The 23,034-nt window shown below is 48.8% G+C and overlaps 2 protein-coding genes and 1 pseudogene across 2 annotated transcripts; 2 read left to right on the forward strand and 1 right to left on the reverse strand.

The window, feature by feature from the left end:
• Nucleotides 1–8,927: 8,927 nt before the first annotated feature.
• Nucleotides 8,928–10,025, reverse strand: LOC121808976. The gene has a single exon (XM_042209531.1). It carries the CDS (start codon nucleotides 10,023–10,025, stop codon nucleotides 8,928–8,930), a length of 1,098 nt encoding a protein of 365 aa, XP_042065465.1.
• Nucleotides 10,026–13,285: 3,260 nt separating this feature from the next.
• On the forward strand, nucleotides 13,286–15,022 carry LOC121808977 (annotated as a pseudogene).
• Nucleotides 15,023–16,921: 1,899 nt separating this feature from the next.
• LOC121807656 lies at nucleotides 16,922–18,111 on the forward strand. The gene is made up of 2 exons (XM_042207936.1): nucleotides 16,922–17,545; nucleotides 17,708–18,111. Exons 1-2 carry the CDS (start codon nucleotides 17,170–17,172, stop codon nucleotides 17,956–17,958), a joined length of 627 nt encoding a protein of 208 aa, XP_042063870.1. The 5' UTR covers nucleotides 16,922–17,169; the 3' UTR covers nucleotides 17,959–18,111.
• The last annotated feature ends 4,923 nt before the right edge of the window (nucleotides 18,112–23,034 follow it).

Consider the following 23,034-nt stretch of genomic DNA (forward strand, 5'->3'; position numbering starts at 1 on the left):
ATCGAGATGTCAATCTCTACACATATCCTCGGAGAGACGGCTTTGATGGATTGTGTGGCATGATCGGCTTGTAGTGGCTTGTCTAAGAGGTTACCAATTGCCATGATAGCCGATTCCTCAAAGAGATGCGCCGGTATGCCCACAATGTTGCACCAAACAGCTACAATCGGAGACTCGAAGAACGTATCAAAGTCCGGCACCCACTTGAATACCCTCATCGGGTGACCCTCAACATACCAAATCAGGCTCCCATTAGGTCCATTTAACACCTTAACATAATCGGCCATCTTTTGGAATTGGATTAAAACATGCTTCGCATTCAAGTGTTTCCAACTAAAAGAGCCAACTAGCCCCAAACCTCCTAGGCTCTTTTGTATTTGGTAAGTAGTTGGGAGCGAATGGGAGAATTTTCCAACGACGGCTAGCCCTAGTTTCTCTGAGAGGTAATCCGTTTCTAAGTCTGAAAAGGAGAGGGATGGTGTAACTTCAAAACAGCCGGCTATCCCCAAGGCTTTGATCTTGGTGGCGTCCAAAGAGATTGGCTCGGCTTTGTGGAAACTTGGCGTGGCTGGTGCTCCTTCCGCCGACCCCACCCCCACACGAGAGAGGGATTCTTTCGCCGCCTTCCAAGCTCCCGCCGGCGGCACCACCAGCTTTTCCGGCGAGGATTCCGGCGGGGAAGCACTAGGGGACCGACCCCCTTGACGTTCACCATTGACTAGAGGGAGGGGGAGAGGGTGTGTATCACATGGGGTTGAATTTGAATTCAAAATGTCATTTACCAAGAATGGGCCAACATTTCCTTCCCCATGCAAAGTAGCTTTTGGCCTTTCCTTTTTTTGTGAATCACATGCAGCCACATCCAAGCATGCCACCCCATCTCCCTTAGGATTCACATGAGGATTTGTACCATCTTTCACCAAATGGTTGGCCAACTCCATCCCCATGTGTGATTCACCATTATTCCGGCCAGCCGGCGCCGGAGAAGTTCCGGCTACCTCCTCGCAATCGGGTCCAGCCATGTCGCACGCCGGGGCATTCCCTTGTTTCGCCATTTGTCCAGCCATGTCGTACTCCGGGGCATTCCCTTGTTTCGTTGAGCTAGAGACCTCAATGAGGGAGTGCTCTGTTTCCGGCGACCCCTTCTCCTCACCATGGAGCTCGGTGAGAAGATTATCCGCCATTTCAAATACCATCTTCTTCTTAGCCCAACTCACCCCCGAACCTAATTCAAGGCCGGCACGTTTGAGAGCTCGGTGAGCTTTCTCCGGGTAAGGCGTGCCCACCCTCTTTGATTTTGGCCGTGCAATCAATGGGAAGGTCCACTCCGGCGGGTATATGGGCTGCCTCGTTTGTGACAAGGTCGTGCCCTCCCCCTCCGGTCGCTCACCTCCGGATTTCACAATGCTATCGGGAGCCACCACATGTCACCACCGGCTGAAAGATTGTTGCCTTGGCCGGGAGACCGCGCGCCCCCTCGGGAGGTTCGTTGACGGGGAGACCGCCTAGGTTATCGTCGACCACAAAGTTTAGAGAGGGAAGTTAGAGAGAAGGGAGAGCAATTTTGTTTTCCCTTTTTGTATTTGATTCTCATGTTCGGCTGTGTTAGGGGCCAAGCCGTTGCAAGCCGTCTCCAAGTGGGGCTATTACGGCCCGAGACGGCCGAGGCCAACGGAGATTTCTTCGAACAATATTTGGCGTACATGTGCGTTGCCCATAGGGAGTTTTGCTCTCTGAACCTCCACCACAATTTGGCATTGAAGGCCTTTAGATCGTCCTCAAAACGCCTAATACCGAGGCCTCCTTCGGCCGTGGTGAGAAAAACTTGTTCCCATCCAATCCAATGCATTTTTTTCTTCCCCTCTACGGACCCCTAGAAGAACCTTGCTAACTGTTGTTCAAGCGTTTGGAGCGCCCCCTTGGTAGTTTCGATGGCTTGGAAGACATGGATAGGGATGGCCTCTAACATGATCTTGATCAGGGTGAGGCGTCCTCCGAAGGAGAGGTGCCGATGAGCCCATCCATTGATTCTCCTTGCGATTTTCCCTCGTAAGAAGAGGAACATATCTGTCTGGTTCGCCCCTTTGTAGATAGGTACTCACAAATAGAGGAAAGGGAAGGTCCCTTTGGAGAAACCCCCCTCCGTCTCTATACTTATCGCCCATTCATCGTTGTTTTTCCGCAATATAGAAATTACTTTTTCAGAGGTTGATTTGCTGACCTGAAACATCTAAGTACATGGTGAGGCATTCTCTGAGCCGTCGGATGGATTCCGGTGCGGCTTGAGTGAAGATGATAATGTCATCCGCGTAGGACAGATGGCTGACCTCGGTACACCCCCGGGTAGACTTATAAACCATGTCCTTTTGCCGAGGATGAGTTTGTCCAGCGTCCGAGAGAGATAATCCGCGGCAATAACAAAAAGTGCCGGAGAGATGGGGTCACCCTGTCGCAATCCTCGGGTTGATTTGAAGAATACCGAAGGGGTTCCATTAACTAAGATCGAGAACCAGCAAGAGCCTACGCACCTTTCTACCATGCTTATCCAACTGTCCGGGAATCCCATACTCCGGAGCACCTTGATCAGAAACACCCATTGGACCCGGTCGTAGGCTTTTGCCATGTCAAGCTTCAAGGCCACATTCGGAGAGGGCTTGTTTCTATAAACCTCATGGAACATTTCCTGCGCCAGAAGGACATTATCATTGAGTAATCGCCCCTTAACAAACACACTTTGGTTCAGGGAAACCCACTTTTCGTGATGATCTTGTTTGACACGTTGCAGAGGCTAATGGGCCTAAAGTCCGACCATGATGTCGGGTTGTCTTTTTCGGGCAGCAAGATAATCATCGTTGAAGTGATGCTACGTGGAAAATAAGCCCCTCTGAAAAATTGTGCAACTGCTTCGACCACATCCTTTCCAATAATGTCCCAACAGTTGTGGTAAAAGGTGGCTGTGAAGCCATCTGGACCCGGGGTACTATCTGTCGAGATGTTCCAGGCCGCTCTTCTTACCTCTTCCTCATCCGGAGGGGCCACTAAACTCTCCCACTTCGTTGATGCTGGGAGGGCTTGGAGGAGGTTCAGATGTGGTTCGACAAGTTCGGGTATCGGCGGGGCCAGGAGCCCTTGGAAGAAGCTAACGGCCTATTCCCTCATCTCCGTCTCCTCTGAGATGAATCGGTCTCCAACCTGTATGCCATGCACCCGGAGCCTCGCCCTTTTTGGCTTGACCCAGCTTTGGTAGAACTTGGTGTTTCTATCCCCCTCCTTTAACCATCGAACTGCAGCCTTCTGCCTCCAAAGATCCTCTTCCATCTTAAGAAGAAGGATGTATTGAGCGACACACCTGTTGATGTTGGACCTATTGTGCGGCGATGGATCATCCTCAAAGGCCTCTTGGGCCGAGATCACCTTCATTTCGGCCTTATGTGAAGGTTGCCGAACACATCCTTGTTCCATTCCTTGAGCTTTTTCTTTAGCTGAGAGCTAGTTTAATCTGAAAGTTGAGAAGTCCCCTGGCATCCGTTGGCTCGTCCCAATTTTGTTTCACAATCTCTTTGAACTTCTCGTGTCTAATCCACATATTTTGGAAACGGAAGGTGCTACCCGGAGCCGCATGTTGAGTTGTTTTGCACCGCATAAGGACTGGTCCATGGTCTGAAGCTACCCGTGGAAGGTTCGTGACTCTCGAGGCTTTGAAGACGGTTGTCTATTGCTCATTCACAAAGACCCTATCCAATCTTTCAAAAAGTCCGTTCTTTGCCCAAGTGTAGGGGGAGCCGTCGAACCCGAGGTCCAAAAGACCACAATCTTCGATTACCTAGGAAAAATCCATCATTTCCGCTTGCCTATTTGAGTCACTTCCGACCCGATCTTGGGGGTTGATGATTGTGTTAAAGTCCCCCCCCCCCCCCCGATTAGCCAGGGCCGCCCGTGAAGAGTCTCGGCTAGCTCGCGGACCTGATCCCATAGGGGGTAGCGATCTGCCCTTGTGCATTTTGCATACACCGCCGTGATCTCGAACGGTTGACTAAAGTCTGGAGATGTGTACCGGCCTTGAAGCAACTGATCTGCATCGTTTATTATTTCAAACGACGTCCCTTCTTTGGTGAAGATCCATATTTTGCTTGAGAGATTAGCCCCTCTGAAACCGAGCCGCAGGAGGGTAGAGTAGAATTCTGGGTTTGGTTGGGTGAACGGCTCCATTATTGCCATGAAAGAAATATTGTGAAGTGCAATTAGTCTTTTGATAACGTTACGGGAGGACGTTTTCACGATCCCCCTAACGTTCCAAAACAAAAAATTAGCTGACATGATTAATTTGGAGAGATCTTACCCGAGCGGGGGGAAGTCCGCCCTTTGGAGACCATCATCAAGTCCTTGTCCTTCTCGTTGCAAGCATCTTCAAGGAGGAGGACATTTCCAAATTGCTCGGGATATTGTTAGGGTGGGGCCGCTTCACCGTACTCGCCTTCATCCATCCCAAAAACTTCATGTTAATGTATTTCCAATTGAAACCACACCAGAATTTAAGGTTATCAAGAGCTTTTAGAATTTGATGGCCCGCTGGGATAGAATGAGAGAACTTACCCACGATGGCGTGCCCCATGCTTTCGGCAAGCTTTTAAGTTTCTGCTCCGGAGAAGTAGATGGCCGGGATGCCATTGGACAAGGAGGCAAATCCAATGTTTTGAATCTTCTCCGGCTCGAAGACTTGAGGGTCATTGGGGTCGGGAGTGCCTTTAAGCATGTCCGCCATCGATTTCGGCCTGTTGGAAAGTCCCGAGGGTGGCTCAACCCCCCCTTGTTGGTTAGCGTTCGTCGAGCCCTGTGGTGCGGCCTTCCGGGTTGGGTCTATCGTGTCCATCGGCTGGCTCGAGGCTCTCGAGTCTGCATCCTTTCCTTTGACTACAATGGGGTTGGCCGCATTCGTGCTTGAGTCACCCTCGGCAGAGAGAGGGGAGCCGCTTGTGTTGCCGTTATGTTGCGGTCGGTTGCCCCACTTCAGCCTTGCTTCGGTTTGATCGTTCCCCGGGTGTGACTCTCCGGTTTCGAAGGTATCTCGAAGTTTTAGCGTCCTTCCTTTTTTAAGAGGAGGGAATTCCTCGTAGGAGGGGGTGTATGTTACCACACTTGAAGGCTTTGCTGGTTCGAGTCTCGGCCGTTGGGTGGTGTATGGCTCGGCAGCCATGGCTTCGAATTCTGGCGGCCCGACGATTAGAAGGGGTTGCGCGGCCATTGCGTCTAGCATCTCCGCCGAGTCCAAGGCGGCTAGGTGGATGATCTCGACCTCTTTTGGCTGCATTGGAGCCTCAACGGCTATGGGATCACGTGATCTCTCAATGCGGAAAGGCACCAAAGCACTTTCACGTGACTAGCAACAAATTGGGGTTCATTTTTTGTTGTTTTGAGGACGCAACGGCTGCATTGGGGGCAGCAACACGTGATGGCCCAGAGTGGCAAGGCACCAAGTGACTTTCGTAAGGTGGATTTGTTGTTTCATCCATTTCGGGAAGTTTGACTTTCGCGTCATCCAATGATATAGATTGGGATACGACGAAGGACCCGTTGGATATATTGATCCAAGAACCCCACGTATAAGGTTTGGCAGCGGACTCCCTTGAATGATAATCTGGTTTGATCCACTTACAGAGCTTGGAAAACCTCGACCCGTTGGCTATATGATCAGCCAAGAACCTCTGTATGATTGAACGCCACAAGAACTTTTTTTTTTTTTAATCAAACACCTTTACGGTGGAGGGTTCCTGGATCCCTCATCCCTATATTTCAAAAGAGGTTGAATACAGATCCTGGCCACACCCAAAAGTGGTGTGCCAACACAAAGATTAGGAGTAGAAAGCGGTCCGGATCCCACAACCCGGACCTCATCATACTCCCTTCCAAAAGACAAGCTACAAATGAACAAAATCAAAAGATAAAACACTCCTTCCTTCCTCGGCAACTGTGCTACTCGTGTTCTTCCGACCGAACTCGAATGTTGGGTATTCCCATTTCTTCCATTCGAATGATGTCCTTTAGGGGTCTTGGGGCTGTTTGGGCGGAGAACCTGAGGAAGCATTGCTGGCCAAGGCCCATCTTAGTGAGCAGGTCCGCCGCTTGATTCCGCTCCCGGGGGATAAAGGAAGCGCGCATGGTGTACCGGCGCTTGAAGAGGAAAATTCGCGCCATGACCCGGCGGAGATGTGCCGGTCCCCACGTAAAGCCATTGAGGAGTTTGGCGGCTTGTTCTGAGTCCGTCTCGATCCAAATAGGTTGCTCATGTACCCTCGCAAGCTCAAGTCCATGATGAGCAGCCATCAATTCGGCCTCTAGGGCTGAGTGTGCGTCAAGGGGGGTTGAGAAGGCCGCGAGCAACTTTCCGGACCAGTCGCGTACCACTCCTCCCCCTCCCGCTCTGTCCGGTGCCCCAGTGTATGCCCCGTCCGTATTGACTTTAATCCACGGGCCTTCAGGGGGGTGCCACTTAACAGACGTCACCAGTGGTCTCGGCCGTCTTGAGGCAGGGTGGCTCGGAATACTCATGCCCATTTGCAGTCCCTTCCAGTGCTTCGGTTTAATGATCCCGTTAGTCATGTTATTGTAAATGTACATCTGAACTTGCCACACCACATTGTACGGTTTGAATTGGAGTTGCTCATGCGGGCTTCTGTTTCGCTCCGCCCAAAGGAACCACAGGATGAGGTATGGCGTTACTCGGCAAAGGTGTTTCGGGTCTTGTTGTTACATCCGATGCGACCAGGTCTCAAGCCGATCTGGAATGGTGTCGTTAATCCGTAGGGGAGGTGCCGATCCCCCGAACCACCCGTCGAATTCCCGCCACACACTAGTTGCTCCCCGACCTTGGATGAAGAGGTGCTGAAGGGATTCGGTGCCCGGATTCCTTGGGCAGCATTGGCATTTTGAGGCCCAGTCGATCTTCCTCTATTGGAGTTTAGTATCAACCGGGATTCGATTCGACAGAAGGCGCCAGTTGAAGATTGCAATAGAGTTGGTTAGGCCAGCCCTCCAAATGTCTTCGAGCCCTTGTATCCTCGGTCTATGTGTGCGGATAGTGTCCCATGTTGTTGCTAGCGTAAGTTCTCCGAGGCTAGAAAGGGACCACCTCGGCGTGTCTGGCTCCCCTGCAATGACCGGGGTGTCGAGGATATGAGATATAACCTGTTGTGGTAGCCCGGCCTGGTAATGGAGTTTTTGGAGCTTGGCTTCATTCCACTCGCCATCCCTGAGGAATTCTTCGACCCGGGAAGTGTGGTTGCCTCTCTATCATCAAAAGTAAGGGACCGAAGAGTAGAATCACCCACCCAAATGTCATCCCAAAAGTAGATTTCCCCTTTACCCACCACCCATCGAATGTGAGGGTTCGCCTGATGTCTTGTGCGCATGAGTCTTTTCCAAGTTGGGCTGTTATGCCCGGAGGGGTTGGCCGCAAGGCGGGAGACCTTCTTGCAATATTTTATCATCATATATCTAGCCCAGAGTGAGCTTTGCTCTCGGAATCTCCACCATAACTTAATGCTAAAGGCTCGGAGTACTTCTTTGGTTTTTCGAACTCCGAGCCCTCCTTCGGACGTCGGGAGGCAGATCTGATCCCAACTGATCCAGTGTGTTTTTTTCCTCTCACTTGTCGATCCCCAGAAGAACCGAGCCATCTGCTGATCCAATTGTTTGAGCGCCCCGGAGGTTGGCTCGATGGCTTGGAAGATGTGGAGTGGCACCGCTTCGAGCGTACTCTTGATGAGGGTGAGTCTCCCTCCAAATGAGAGGTGGCGGTGAGCCCACCCTGTGACCCTCGCGGCAAGCTTTTCCCGAAGGAACATAAACATATATGTACGCTTTACACCTCGATAAATAGGGACCCCGAGATATAGGAAAGGGAAGGTACCTCGAGTGAATCCCCCTTCGGCCTGGATTAGGCCGGCACACCTCTCATGTTTTTCAGCAATGTAGAAGTTACTCTTTGCAAGATTGATCTGCTGTCTGGAGATTCCCGCGTATTCATCAAGACAAGCTCTGAGCTGCCTCAGAGGGACTTCTGCCGCTTGGGTGAAGATTACAGTATCGTCGGCATAGGCGAGGTGACTAATCTCCATGCATCCCCGAGAGGCTTTAAAGATCATCTCCTTCTTTCCCAGAATGAGTTTATCCAGAGACCTTGAGAGGTAATCCGCAGCAATCACAAATAAGGAGGGTGATATTGGGTCACCTTGTCTAAGGCCGCGAGATGACTTGAAGAACCCGGATGGAACTCCATTAATTAAGACCGAAAACCAGCATGAGCCCACACACCTCTCAATCATGGAGATCCATCTGGCGGGGAAGCCCATTCAGTCCATGACCTTGATCAATAGGGGCCACTAGACTCTGTCGTAAGCTTTAGCCATATCAATCTTGACCGCAACATTGGGGGCCGGCGCGCTCCTCGGAAGTTCATGGAACATCTCTTGCGCCAAGAGGACGTTATTATTAAGCAGCCGGCCTTTCACAAACCCACTCTGATTTGGCGCAATAACCTGAGGGAGGAGGGGAGATAATCTCCTTGTGAGGATTTTGGTGATGATCTTGTTTGAAACATTGCACAAGCTAATGGGGCGATAATCACTCCACGAGTCTGGGCCAAGCTTCTTCGGAATGAGTACGATACTCGTGGCCGTGATGCTTCGGGGTAGGTAGGCTCCCTCGAAAAATTGGTGGATAGCGGCCACAACATCAATACCGACCGTATCCCAGCAAGATTAATAGAAGGTGGCTGTGAAACCATCCGGTCCAGGGGCGCTATCTCCGGAGATGTCAAATACGGCTTTTTTCACTTCCTCTGCGCCTGGTGGATTCGGTAGGGCTTCCACTTCAGGAGAAGGTGAGAGGCGCTGAATCAAGCCCAAATCCGGCTCCAGGAGTGAGAGGGGTCACGGGGCAAGGAGGTTTTGGAAGAATTCCACGGCAGAGTTCCTGATCTCCAATTCCTCCATGAGTTCTCTCCCCCCCACATTGATCTTGTGGATGCGCATCCTTAATCTCTTTTGTTTGACCCAGCTTTGATAAAATTTGGTGTTCTTGTCGCCCTCCGCAAGCCATCTAAGGGTCGCCTTTTGTCTCCAAAAGTCCTCCTCCATCTTGAGAAGACGGATATACATGGCAATGCTACGGTTAACTTCTGCCTTGTTATCCGGGGAAGGCCTCTCCTCAAATTCTGCTTGGGCCATCGCTATTTTTTCCTCCATTTCCCTAAGGTTGTCATGAATGTTTCCGAAGACAGCCTTATTCCACTCCTTAAGGGTTTTCTTAGCTCGGCCAAGCTTAATCTGAAGATTGAGAAGTCCTCCAGCCCCGGTCGGTTGGCTCCAGTCACCCCGAACCAAATCCGCAAAACCATCGTGCCTAACCCACATATTTTGAAAGCAGAATGGCCTGCCCTCAGTGTGGGTACGTGGGGTTCTGCACCGGACCAACACGGGGCCATGGTCCGATGAAACCCGAGGTAAGTTTTTTACTCTAGTCGCTTCAAAGCATTGTGCCCAAGGTTCTCTCACTAACACTCTATCGAGCCTTTCGAAAAGGCCATTCTTGGCCCATGTAAATTCCGAGCCATCGAACCCCGGATCAAGAACTCTGCAATCTTCAATAGCCTCCGCAAAGTCCACCATTTCAGCTTGTCGGTTAGTGTCACTACCAACTCTATCGCCCGTCGAAAGAATGGTGTTGAAGTCTCCCCCAATGATCCAAGGCGAGCCTTCAGTAGCCAGTGCAATTTCCCTTATTTTGTCCCACAGATGGATCCTTTCGCCCCTTGTGCATTTAGCATAAACCGCTGAAATGCCAATGTGTCCCACAAGGCGAGGGGACTCGACCCGGCCATGAAGAACTTGATCCGTGTCGCATTCAGCACAGAATCTTGTGCCTTCTTCAGCAAACACCCATATCTTTCCATTCAGATTTGATCCTTGGAAGACGAGCCCCAAGGTCTTGGAGAACTTCTCCGGGTCGGGAGCCGTTAGTGGTTCCATTAATGCAAGAAAATTAATATTATGAGACTTAATTAATCTTTTTAAAACGTTTTGGGTGGGCACATTCGCGATCCCCCTAACGTTCCAAAACATGAGATTGAAAGACATAGTTAACACTGGAGGTTCGTACCCGGTGGGTGTGAAAGCCCTCCTTGGAATTTGGTAAGTTGATGATGGTCTTGCGGAGTGTAGCATGTATCACCCTCCGTGATTGACATGGTGGTATCCTCGGCATTTTTGCTCGGAGTCCGCTCCACCTCAATGGTATCGCAATCCTCGAACTCATCCCCATCAACCTTCGGCAAATTTGGGGGTCTAGGGGCGTTTCCAACATCAACTCCGTTGGGGGGATTGTATGCTTCCCACACACCCATGTCCTCAAGCTCATTTTCCACAAAGTTTTCCCGAGCCATGAGGGAGTAGTACCGATTGGTGCTCATGTGGTTTTCCACCGTTTGTGAGTCAGCCCGATCGATATTAAACGGGAGGAAAGAGCCTTTCGATTTCTCTCGAGTACCCGATGCCGAGGGCGCACGGTACCTTCCCTTATTTGCTCCCTTCGGTGAGCCTCCTCGGCCGCCTCCGGAAGAGGAGGGAATAGCAATCGGATCTCTAGTGTGTTTAGCGCAACGATGAGCGCTATGATCCTCCTCAATAGGGTGGATGACTAGCTCCATGCCCCCTTCATTTTGCATTTCCCCCATGATGTCCGGCCCCGACCAATTCGGGCCATTGTGCGCATTTGCGTTCGGGTTAAGCTGTTGTTGGTGTACCTTTGTCTTGTTCTTCCCTTGTTGTATCCATTCCGAGTTCCCATCATGCCTTGCACCCTCACTTACTTTCCCGGCTTGACGGTCCCCTTGTTGTGGCTGTTTCGGAGGGGCTATGTTGTAGTTACGTTTGGGGGGCCGTTCCCCTCTACCCGCCGCATAGCACACGTCACTTTTGTGGCCCACGTGTTTGCATTCCCGGCAATAGGATGGGATCTTGTCCCATTTCACCTGTTGAACCATTTCTCGGCCACAAATATCTAAGATGATCTCTTCGGGGGGTGGTTTGGTGATGTCGATCTCAACACAAATGCAGGCGAACGAAAGTCGTGACTTGTTGGCCGTGGCATGATCCACTTGAATAGGTGTCCCTAGGAGCTTTCCGATGGCAAAAAGGGCCGATTGATCAAAGAGATGAATTGGGAGGCCAATTAAATTGCACCAAATCGTCGCGATTGGGGATTCACAATACGCCTCAAAATCGGGTGTCCATTTAAAGACTCTCATCGGATGTCGGTCGATGAACCACACCGGAGTACCTTTAGGGCCACTAAGGAGCCGTGCATAGTCCGCCATATCCTCAAATTGCAGAAAAACATGTTTTGCATTAATAAATTTCCAAGTGAAACCCCGACTGAATTTAATGTTATCCAAGGCCTTTTGAATTTGATGTGATGACGGAATTGAGTGGGAGAACTTACCGACGATGGCGTGACCTAGGTTTGTAGCCAACTTTTGAATCTCCGCCCCGGAGAAGTAGATGGCCGGGATGCCGTTAGATGTGGTGGCAAACCCAATGTTATGGATGTTCTCTGGGAGGAAGGCTTGCGGACCTTCGGGGTTCGGGGACCCTCGAACCATGTCGGCCATGGAAATCGGCTTGATGGGTACCTTCTCGGCCGCCCCGCTTTCTCGCCCTTGAGTGTGATTCATCGGCCTAATGATCTCGTTGGGGGTGTGGTTTCCACTTGAGCCATCCCCTTGAGGTCCTACGGCCAAACCATCTACATTCATTGGGGTAAATTTGTCCCAAGGGGTCCCCAAGGTGGCGTTGGGCCGTTCGGAGCTTGTCGGGGTCATGGTCGGGGCCACGAGAGCCATCGTGGCTCGCACGGAGTTGGATTCCATCTTTTCTTTCGGCCAAGCCGGCCTCACCCCATCACCCGACGCGCCGTTTTCAAAGTTGTCCCGGATTTTCCTAGTTCTCCCTCGCTCAAGTGGAGGGAAATCGGAGAGGGTGGGGCCATCAGCAAGTAAGGGGTTAGGGGGAGTGATCTCTTTTTGGTATTCAAGGAGGAGCGGGGTTTCCATCGACCGGAGGGCGGTTTCCGGCGGCGGGCCGGCGAGGAGGGGTTGTGCCGCCGCGGAATCAAGGATTTCCGCTGCCTCCAAAGAGAGTACTTGCAAGATATCATTCCTTTTTGGCTTCATTTGCTGCATTGGGAGGGGGTGGCACGAGTCTTCACATGGTTTCTCTTGTTGGTAAGGGACAAAGGCGCTTTCGGAAAGGTATTTTGGTTCTATGCACATTTCGGGTAAGTTGACTAACCCACTCTCCAAGGTACTTTTTGGAGCACAAGGTTCAGCCCCACCCTCTTGGGATACGCAAGTGAGCATGGCGTCACCTTCCCCAACGTTCGTCTCATACACGGCGGGACCTTGGTCGGAGGGAGGGTCCGGTGCACCTGCCGGCAAGATCGCAAGGGCCATCGGCTCCATGTGGTCTCCTTCCGGAGGAGTGTGGGCCAAATGGTGGTTTTCCGGCCCTTTTGCTTCCAAGCCGTCATTGGGACAAGATGGGAACGAGAGTGACTTACAACTTGGATTGTCATGGTCGGAGCTCATATCGGCGGCCTCAATGACGGGGCTATCATCCGATCCGAAGGTGAGTTTCTTCCGAAGTTGCTTGTCCTCCGGGAGTGGTGAAGGCACGAACCTTTTCCGACCATGACCTTTGGTGGGGGGAGCAGGTGTGCTCTTTCTCGCGCTAACCCGGCTCTTCTTACTCTTCATTTTCAGATCTTTGGCCGAAAGCTTCGGGTTTGAGGCATCATTGGAGTGGAAGACCATGAGCTGGTCCGGGATAGTACTTGCCGTGTCGGGATGTGGCGGGGCCGGGATGGGGCTCGAGGTAGGATCCGGCATGGCCGGCCGAGAGGCGGACACGGATGGCTGGTCTCGCGAGAGATAGGGATGACGCACCGGGGTGGAGGTTGACGACGAGAGGTGTTGGGAGACGGCGGGAGAAGGAATCCCTTGGGTGGGGAGGGCCGGATTATCAAACGGAGGTGAGATTGCTAGAGAGAAGGAGGAGCATCTCTCTCTAGAGCGGTGCACTTATCTCTTTTTTTTCTTTTTCTTTTTTTTTTACGTATAACTTTCTTCTTTTTGGTGGGTAAATAAATATATAAACAAAACTATTTATACACATATGCTACTTATACATCCCTCCTATTATATAACCTTAATAATTTTCACATTCACATTTAATTTCCTACATTAATTTGTAAGCTACCGCGGCTTGGAGACCATAGTTTCCGAGGCTGCCATAACCGCGCAGCTTCTGCAGAGCTCGATCCTAATTTAGACGCCGAAGCTTCATTGCAATCTGAGAAATACTTTCCGTTCACATTCTCCAACTTGGATCCGTCGCTACATAGCAAGACGTCGCAGCTGCCTGTAAAGAAGGAGAGGTCCGTCAATGTTTCCTGGAATCCGAAGCACTCGCTCGATGTAAATCGAGATAACAACAAAGGCAAATCTTGTAGCAATGGACGGAGCGCCGCCATAGTGCGGCGGCTCAAGATGTACAACTCGCGCCCCGTCCGCAACGCTGGCGGAAAAATCCTCAAGCATGGCCTCCAGTCGAAGGAATTGCCGTCTACTCGGATTATGCCTGATCGTCGCTGGTTCGGCAACACACGTGTTGTAAATCAGAAAGAGCTTGAATACTTCCGTGAGGAGCTTCAGACCCGTCTTTCAAGTAGCTATAATGTCCTTTTGAAGGAAAGGAAGCTACCCATGTCCCTCTTGAACGACCATCAAAAGCAAGCAAGAGTCCATCTCCTTGACACAACCTTTTAGTGATACTTTTGGACCTAAGACGAAGAGGAAGAAGCCCAAACTTCTGGCATCTGATTTTGAATCATTAGTCAAGAGGGCTGATGGTTCTCAAGATGAATTTGGAGAGAAACATGGTGCTAGTACTTCCACTGAAGGGGATGAAGATGGGTTCAGGGATCTCGTTCGCCACACAATGTTTGAGAAAGGTCAAAGTAAGCGTATATGGGGAGAGCTCTACAAAGGGATTGATTCTTCGGATGTGGTTGTTCAGGTATTAGATGCCAGGGACCCACAAGGTATACGGTGCTACCATTTAGAGAAGCATTTGAAGGCAAATTGCAAGCATAAGCACATGGTTCTTCTACTAAATAAGTGTGATTTGGTTCCTGCCTGGGCAACCAAAGGATGGCTTCGGGTACTGTCTACGGAATACCCTACACTGGCTTTTCAAGCAACCGTAAACAAGTCATTTGGAAAGGGTTCTCTTCTGGCTGTATTAAGACAATTCTCCCGTCTTAAAAGTGACAAGCAAGCTATGTCTGTCGGATTTGTTGGATATCCAAATGTTGGAAAGTCATCAGTTATCAACACTTTGCGTACAAAGAATGTTTGTAAAGTTGTGCCGATTCCTGGGGAGACGAAAGTATGGCAATACATAACTCTCACAAAGAGAATCTTTCGGATTGATTGCCCTGGAGTTGTTTATCAGAGTAGTGACTCTGAGACTGATATCGTCTGAAAGGGTGTGGTACGTGTGACAAATTTGGAGGATGCTGCTGAGCATATTGGTGAAGTTTTGAAACGTGTCAAAAAGGAGCATCTATTCAGAGCTTATAGGATAAAAGAATGGGAGGATGAAAATGAGTTCCTCATTCAGCTATGCAAGTTGACTGGTAAACTTCTAAAGGGAGGTGAACCTGATTATATGACTGCTGCGAAGATGATCCTCCACGATTGGCAAAGGGGTAAAATACCATTTTTCGTTCCACCACCTAAGGAAGAGGACCAAGCATCAGATGACCTTGAGACCAAAGCTGAGGCTGACACCATTGCTGATGACAAGGAGGCGGCTGCCAGAAAGGGAATTGATGCAGTTATTTCATCCCAGAAAATAGATACACTTGTAATTCAATAGGATCTCTTCAGTGAACTGGAGTTGACTGGAGCGACGTCGGAATCATAGATAAGAGGTGTAATGCTTTCCATAGTTTCTTCTTCTACTTATGTCCCTTTTTACTATTAAATACATTGAGGTATGATTTTATCTATACATGACTTGGCATTCAATGTAAAGTATCTTGATAAGTTCCAAACAAGTGAAAAACTCTACAAAGATAATTCAACTCACAAGACAAAGAAGGCAGTTCTTCAGAGGGGCCTTCCTGCCAAGGAGCATCACGGCCACAAGCATTGTCCTTATCCCAAAGAAGGCCTCGCCAGAGTCATGGACCGACTACCGACCCATTAGTCTTTGCAATGTTTTAAACAAGATCATTACCAAGGTACTCACCTCTCGCCTCTCCCCCTTCCTTCCACAGGTCATCTCCCCAAACCAAAGTGGGTTTGTCAAAGGCCGGCTCCTTAATGACAACGCTCTACTGGCTCAAGAAATGTTCCATGAGCTTGCGAGATGCTCTCCAGCGCCTAATGTGGCTGTTAAGATTGACATGGCTAAAGCCTATGATAGGGTCCAATGGCCCTTCCTCTTCAAAGTTTTACGCCGTATGGGATTCCCGGATCCATGGATTTCACTTATGGAGAGGTGTATTGGCTATTGCTGGTTCTCGGTTCTTGTTAACGGGGCACCCTCGGGCTTCTTTAGATCAACTCGAGGACTTCGACAAGGAGACCCGATCTCCCCTGCTCTGTTCGTGATCGCTGCGGAATACCTGTCCCGAGCCTTAGATAAGCTCATCCTTGGCCAAAAGGACATGACGTTCAAAGCCTCCCGGAGATGCATGGAGATCAGCCATCTAGCCTATGCGGACGACATAATTATCTTCACTCAAGCAGCGGCAATGCCTATGCGCCGGCTAAGAGCTTGTCTCGAGAAGTATGAAAGAGTCTCCGGCCAACAAGTCAGCCTTGCCAAGAGTAATTTCTATATCGCCGAAAACCATGAGCATTGGGCAAACTTGATCCAGGCGGAAGGAGGCTTCTCTAGAGGGGCCTTTCCTTTTCTCTACCTCGGTGTCCCTATCTACCGTGGAGTCAAGCGCACGGACATGTTCCTCTTCCTACGGGAAAAGATTGCAAGAAGGATTTCAGGATGGGCACACCGTCATCTCTCTTTTGGAGGAAGGCTCACGTTGATTAAGAGCACTCTTGAAGCGATCCCCTTGCACATCTTCCAAGCTGTCGAGCCCACGACCGGTACCCTAAAGCAACTTGATCAACAAATGGCCCGATTCTTTTGGGGGTCTACGAATGAGAAGAAGCGGACCCATTGGATTGGATGGGAACAAATGTGCCGCCCCACTGAAGAAGGAGGCCTTGGGATCCGAAAAACTAAGGAGGTCCTCCGCGCCTTCAATATCAAACTTTGGTGGCGCTTTCGGGAGCAAAACTCCCTTTGGGCAAGATACATGATGGCAAAATATTGCACCAACTCCACACCGCTCACCTTGAGACTGCCGAGCAGGAGTAGCCCTACGTGGAGAAGGCTCTCAAGAGCCTGGCCCCTCGCGCAACCGCACATGAGATGGCTAGTGGGACAAGGGGACATCTACTTCTGGGATGACATTTGGTTTGGTAATAGTCCTCTGAGGGAAATTAGCCTAGATGATAGGGGAAGACAAACCACCCGGGTGTCGGAGTTCATTACAAATGGTGTTTGGGATGTGCCCAAGCTCCAACTCCTTCACAATCAGGCCGGCCTTCCTCAGCATGTTATCGATGGCATCATTAATACACCGATCCTCCATGACGAACAGGATATCCTTAGGTGGAATCTCTCTAAGCATGGGGAATTCACGGTGGCTTCGACATGGGACACACTCCGAGGGCGAAACCCGATCATCCAAGGTTTGGGGGATGTTTGGAAGGCGGGACTCACCAACTCAATAGCCATCTTTATCTGGAGGCTTCTCTCCAATCGGGTGCCGGTTGACACAAAACTTCAATGGCGGGAGATTGAGCTAGCCTCTAAGTGCCAATGCTGCCCAATTCGACCGAACATTGAGTCCCTCCAGCACCTCTTCATTCAGGGATTCGGAGCCCGTAGAGTATGGAGAGAATTTGATGAATGGTTTGAAGGTACATCCCCCCGCCTTTCAATCAATGACACAATCCCAACGAGAATTGAAGTTTGGATGCAAAGATGCAATCAGCCGAATAGGAAGCACCTTAGCCGAGCCATGCCCTACCTCATCCTATGGTTCATCTGGTCGGAGAGGAATAGGAGCCGACACCAAGATACAAGATTTAAACCCCACAATGTAATATGGCAGGTCCACATGTACATCCGGAATTCTATGGTAAACGGGTGCCTGAAGCCGAAGCACTGGCGAGGAGTTAAACTTGGAATTAACATCCCTCAACAAGCGGAAGCCATTCGGGCGTTGCCTCTCGCCATGGCGATCAAATGGGAGCCACCGGACCCCCCTTGGATTAAAGTGAATACGGATGGTTCCTTCAATGAAGCGATCAACAAAGCAGGAGGGGGAGGAGTCATTCGCGATTTCTCGGGTAAAATGCTTGTGGCCTTTTGCATTCCTTTTGAAGCACATTCGGCTCTGGAGGCGGAATTGTTGGCAATGATCCACGGGCTGAACATCGCCAAGGATTTTGGCCTCCCTATTTGGATCGAATCAGACGCTGAACAAGCTATCAAATTGATTAATGGGGCAGGATGGGGACCGGCGCTAGCCCGGGAAGCCATGGCGCATCTGATCCTTCTTAAGCGCCAACTTAAATTCCGTGCCACCTTCATTCACCGGGAGGGAAACAAGGCGGCGGATTTCCTTGCGAGAATGGGACTAGGGAGAGATAGAGGCCAACAAATGCAACAAGACTCGGTGCCGAGAGAGCTTGCGGACCTCGTCCGCATGGATCAAATGGGCCTTTCACATGTTCGTACCCTAGGAAGGGACGGGGACTAGAATTGTTTTCACTTGCTTCTTGTAATTTTGTCGGGAGTATGATGAGGTCCGACCCTTGTGGGATCGGACCGCATACTACTCTTGGTTTTTGTCTTGGCACACCACCTTCGGGTGTGGCCGCGCTTTGTAATTACCTCATTTTGAAATATAGGGATGAGGGACCCACGAACCCTCCACCGTAAAGGTGTTTGATTAAAAAAAAAAAAAAAAAAAAAAAAAAAAAAAAAAAAAAAAACTCACAAGACAAAGTCTATTTTCGTTTTCGTTTTTGATCAATGGTGTGTTCAAATGACATGCTTACAAGCCTATTTATAGGCTAGAATGGACTCTTGAAAGTCTCACATCATTAGTACAACTTAAGACACTTAAAATGACTCATAATAAAAGAAAAGTAACTCCTAAACCTTTGGTGTAACTCTAGGACATCTAAAGTCACTTATTTAACATAAAATGTAACTAAAAAAGACCCTTCATTTTGACTACTCCAACTTGGACGAAAATGCATCATGTATCATCAATTTGAATCTCCAAAATGTGATATGTAGTGCCTCCAAACTTCATGCCTTGCTGCCCACTAACTTGAATAATATTCACCACTTGGCCCAATGTAGAATGGTCTTGGAATTGGGTTTTTATTTCAGCAACTAAAAGCAACATGGACTCCTTTATCTTCTTAGCTCTAGCTCTTGTAATTGGCCCACTTTGAATGATCAATGGATCCATCTTCTTGTCCTTGTAGATCAGCTTGGGTGTGTCTCCATCATTCCCTTCTTCTTCAAGAGGATTCGTCCTCGAATCTAATTCACCAACATAAGGAGATAAATCGAAACATTGAAAGCAGCACTTACATTAAACTCACCAGGTAAGTCTAGTTTGTAAGCATTATCATTGACTTTTGCAATCACTTGGAATGGTCGATCTCCTCTTGGCTGCAACTTGAACTTTCTTTTCGAAGGAAATCTCTCCTTTCTCACATGCAACCAAACCCAATCTCCCAGCTCAAAGATGACTTGTTTCCGACCCTTGTTGGCATGCTTTGCATATTGTTCTGTCCTCTTTTCAATGTTAGTCTTACCCTTTCATGCAATCTTTTCACCATTTCAGCCTTAGCTTTCCATCAAGACTTGCACGTTCTTCAATAGGTATTGGAATCAAATCTAGTGGACTCAATGGATTAAAACCATACACAACTTAAAATGGCGAAAAGTTAGTAGCAGAATGAACACTTCGATTATAAGCAAATTCAGCAAAAGGTAAGTATTCCTCCCAACTTTTCAAGTTCTTTTTAACTAAAGTTCGTAGTAATTGAGACAAAGTCCTATTAACTACTTCAGTTTGTCCATCAGTTTGTGGATGACAAGTAGTAGAAAACAAGAGCTTAGTTCCCAACTTATTCCACAACACACTAAAAATGACTCACAAATTTAGCATCTCGATCACTCACAATTGATCTAGGAACACCATGCAGACGGACAATTTCTTTAAAGAAGAAATGAGCAATATGAGATGCATCATCAGTTTTGTGACATAGAATAAAATGTGCCTTTTTTGAAATCCTATCAACAACCACAAAAACTGAATCTGTACCTCCTTTTGTTCTTGGCAAACCAATAACAAAGTCCATTGAAATATCTTCCCAAGGTGCACTAGGAATTTGTAACGGTTTGTACAAACCATGTGGGTGTGATTTAGACTTGGCTTGCATGCAAGTTATTCATCTTTTACAAATTCTTTCAACATCCACACGCATTTTAGGCTAAAAAAATGTTCATGCAAACCATCCATTGTCTAATGGACTCCAAAATGCCCCATTAAACCACCACCATGAGCTTCACGCACAAGCAATTCACTCATAGAACCTTTAGGAATGCACAATTTATTTTCTCTAAACAAATAGCCATCATGCCTATAGAACTTGTCAAATGCAGCATGCTCACAAGCTAAATAGATAGAAGAAAAGTCCGGGTCATTATCATACATTTCCTTAATCAACTCAAAACCAAGCAACTTAGAACTCAAAGTAGTGATGAAAATGTACCTCCGAGACAATGCATCAGGCACAATGTTTTCTTTACCCTTTTTGTATTTGATTACATAGGGAAATGATTCAATGAATTCCACCCACTTAACATGTCTCTTGCTAAGCTTACCTTGACCTTTCAAGTACTTGAGAGATTCATGATCCGTATGAATTACAAACTCTCTAGGCCACAAGTAATGCTGCCATGTTTCCAAAGCTCTAACCAAAGGATATAACTCCTTGTCATACGGATAGTTCAATTGAGCTCCTTTCAACTTTTCGTTAAAGTAAGCGATTGGCTTTCCATCCTGCAACAAAACAGCTCCTTATGCCTACTTCAGATGCATCACATTCAAGCTCAAACGTGTTACCAAAGTTAGGCAAAGAAAGAATTGGTGCAGTTGTAAGTTTTTCTTTAAGGAGATTAAAAGCGTGCTCTTGTTTTTCTCCCCAATAAAAACAAACATCCTTTTTCACAATTTCATTCAAAGGTGCAGCAATTGTACTAAAATCCTTGACAAACCTCCTATAAAAACTTGCAAGACCACGAAAACTTCTAACTTGTGCTACATTTTAAGGAATTGGCCATTCTAAAATAGCTTTCACCTTCTCCTTTTCCATTTTCAATCCCATTAGCACTTATAACAAAACCCAGAAAAACAACTTTATCCATGCAAAAAGAACACTTTTTGAGATTTGCATACAATGATTCTTTTCGTAAGGTATCCAAAACTGCACGCACATGGTTAAGATGTTCATCCACATTTTTGTTATAGACAAGAATATCATCAAAATAAACAACCACAAATTTTCCAATGAATTTTCTCAAAACATGGTGCATCATTCTCATGAAAGTACTTGGTGCATTAGTTAAACCAAAAGGCATTACTAACCACTCATATAGACCAAATTTTGTTTTAAAGGCTGTTTTCCATTCGTCTCCTTCTCTAATTCGAATTTGAGGATAACCACTTTTCAAATCGATCTTACTAAACACAACAGATCCATGCAATTCATCAACTTTTATTTCTCTCGACTCTTTTTCAATGCCCTCACTTTTATTTCTCTCAACCTCACGAGCTCTCCTTGATTGTGACAATTTCTGTTGGTCCTCTTGAACTTGTTGAGGTGTCAATGAGACAAGCATAATAGACTTGTTGTTGTGCTTGAAGGTGTAGTGGTTGTGAAATCCATCATAAGTCACCCTACGATCAAACTCCCCAAAAGAATGTGACTTGCATGCATTGGCACAACATCACAAAGAACATCATCTTTATAATTGCCAATTGAAAACGAAATTAGAACTCGCTTAGTCACTCGAATTTCTCCACATTCATTAAGCCATTGTATCTTGTACGGATTAGGATGTTTTTCCGTTGTTAAGCTCAACTTTTCCACCATTTCAGAACTTGCAACATTTGCACAACTACCACCATCAATAATCATTATGCAAAGTTTACCTTGGACCAAACACCTTGTGTGGAAGATGTTCTCCCTTTGTTGATTATCATTTCTGTTTTGCATGTTTAGAGCCCTTCGAACCACCAAAAGTTCTCCATGTTCTAGCCAAGGAAAGCCGGGAATTCAAAGTATCTTGATAGAAAAGCTCCTCCTTCTCTCTAACAATCCCCCACCCTACCGCATTGTCCCGCCGGAATCTCACCCCCACCACTTAACCCCGCCACCCTCACTCCACCATCCACAATCCCGTCGGACGCCCTTCACCCCAAGGCCACACGGTGAACGCTAGCGTCGGCCAACCCTCCCTCTTTCCACCCCCTACCCCCGCTCCTTGGCCTAGATATGCCGGACCCTCCTCCACCGGACCCCGATATTGGGGACGAGGAAGCTCGAACCATTCGGACCACCTAATGGTATTCCGGTCGCCCGATGAACCACTCCCAAACAGACGACCAAAGCCACAAAGTTGAAGGCGGCGAAGAATAGATGCAAAACAAGGATGAACACGCCAGGCCCGCCGTCAAAAGGGAATGGCCGGAAGCGCTTTGTCCCTTCCCCTCTCCCGGAAGACAAACAGCTCCGGAAAAATCTCTCGTTCGGCAATGACTCCAGCCCCGGCTCTGAGTCACCACGGTGCAAAGCGGCCATATTCTCGGAGAGCCCCGGCCATGACACGGAGAAGGATGGCCGTGAGAATGATGAAAATATCCTCGACTGCAAAGGAGAACGTAAAACGGAAAATCTGGCCCTAGAGGACAGCGCCGTAGCCGCCGGGGCTTCGCCGACCGGCCCTCACACCGGTGGCGACTTGATGACCGTTGGAGAAGGTACGACCAAAGAATCCGTCGCAGTCCCCTCGGATCTTGATGAATCAAGTGAAGCCAAAAGTGCTTTGGAGTGTGCTAGAGTCAACTTACCCGAAATGGCTAAAGGACCAAACATGCTTTGTGAAAGTGCCTTTGTCACCTACTCTTCCAGGTTGTTACATGATGCACTACACTCTTCCCTAATAATGCAGCCAAAAAAAGAGTTCAATCTTGCAAGTGGCCTCCTTGGACTCGGCGGAACGGTTGGACACATGGACGGCGCAGCCTCTCCTTGCCGGAAACCCACCGGAAGATGCCACCTCAATAATGAATCCATCCACAATGATAGTAGCGGCACTCGAGACCATGTCGGCCTTCCCGGTCACCTCTAGCGGATTTCTCGCCCCTAATTCCGGGACGTACTAGGAAGCTCGGAGCGAATTTCGAGGCCGGCGCGCCACAGGCGGGCTCGGCCCCGGCCTGGCCGAGAGCCCAGCCGAAGGGACATAGCATCCGAGACACGTCGGCCCCCGGGGGATCATCCGCGACATCTTCTAGTAATCAACCCCCGAAGGGTGCGTTGGAGGCGCCTTGTTACACCGACGAACCAATGGCTGAAGGTGACAAGAGTGGTGAAATGCATTGCGAGGACACGGAAGGCCCCCAAGCCATGGCGACAGAGAAGCGTCACATGAACCCGATGAACAACAACAAGGTCCAAGGGAAGGAGGGGGTCGCGAAACACGGGAGCAAGCCGATCTCCATGGCCGACATGGTCCGAGGCGCACC

This window comes from Salvia splendens, chromosome 6 (genome assembly GCF_004379255.2).
Source record: "Salvia splendens isolate huo1 chromosome 6, SspV2, whole genome shotgun sequence".
NCBI lineage: Eukaryota > Viridiplantae > Streptophyta > Magnoliopsida > Lamiales > Lamiaceae > Salvia > Salvia splendens.

Excerpts from the sequence above, each read along its gene's own strand:
- LOC121808976 (XM_042209531.1), bottom strand. The coding sequence starts at position 10,025 with ATGGAACCACTAACGGCTCCCGACCCGGAGAAGTTCTCCAAGACCTTG.
- LOC121807656 (XM_042207936.1), top strand. The coding sequence starts at position 17,170 with ATGCAAAGATGCAATCAGCCGAATAGGAAGCACCTTAGCCGAGCCATG. Across the intron at positions 17,546-17,707 it reads AGTCATTCGCGATTTCTCGG|GATGGGGACCGGCGCTAGCC; the intron begins GTAAAATGCTTG and ends TTAATGGGGCAG.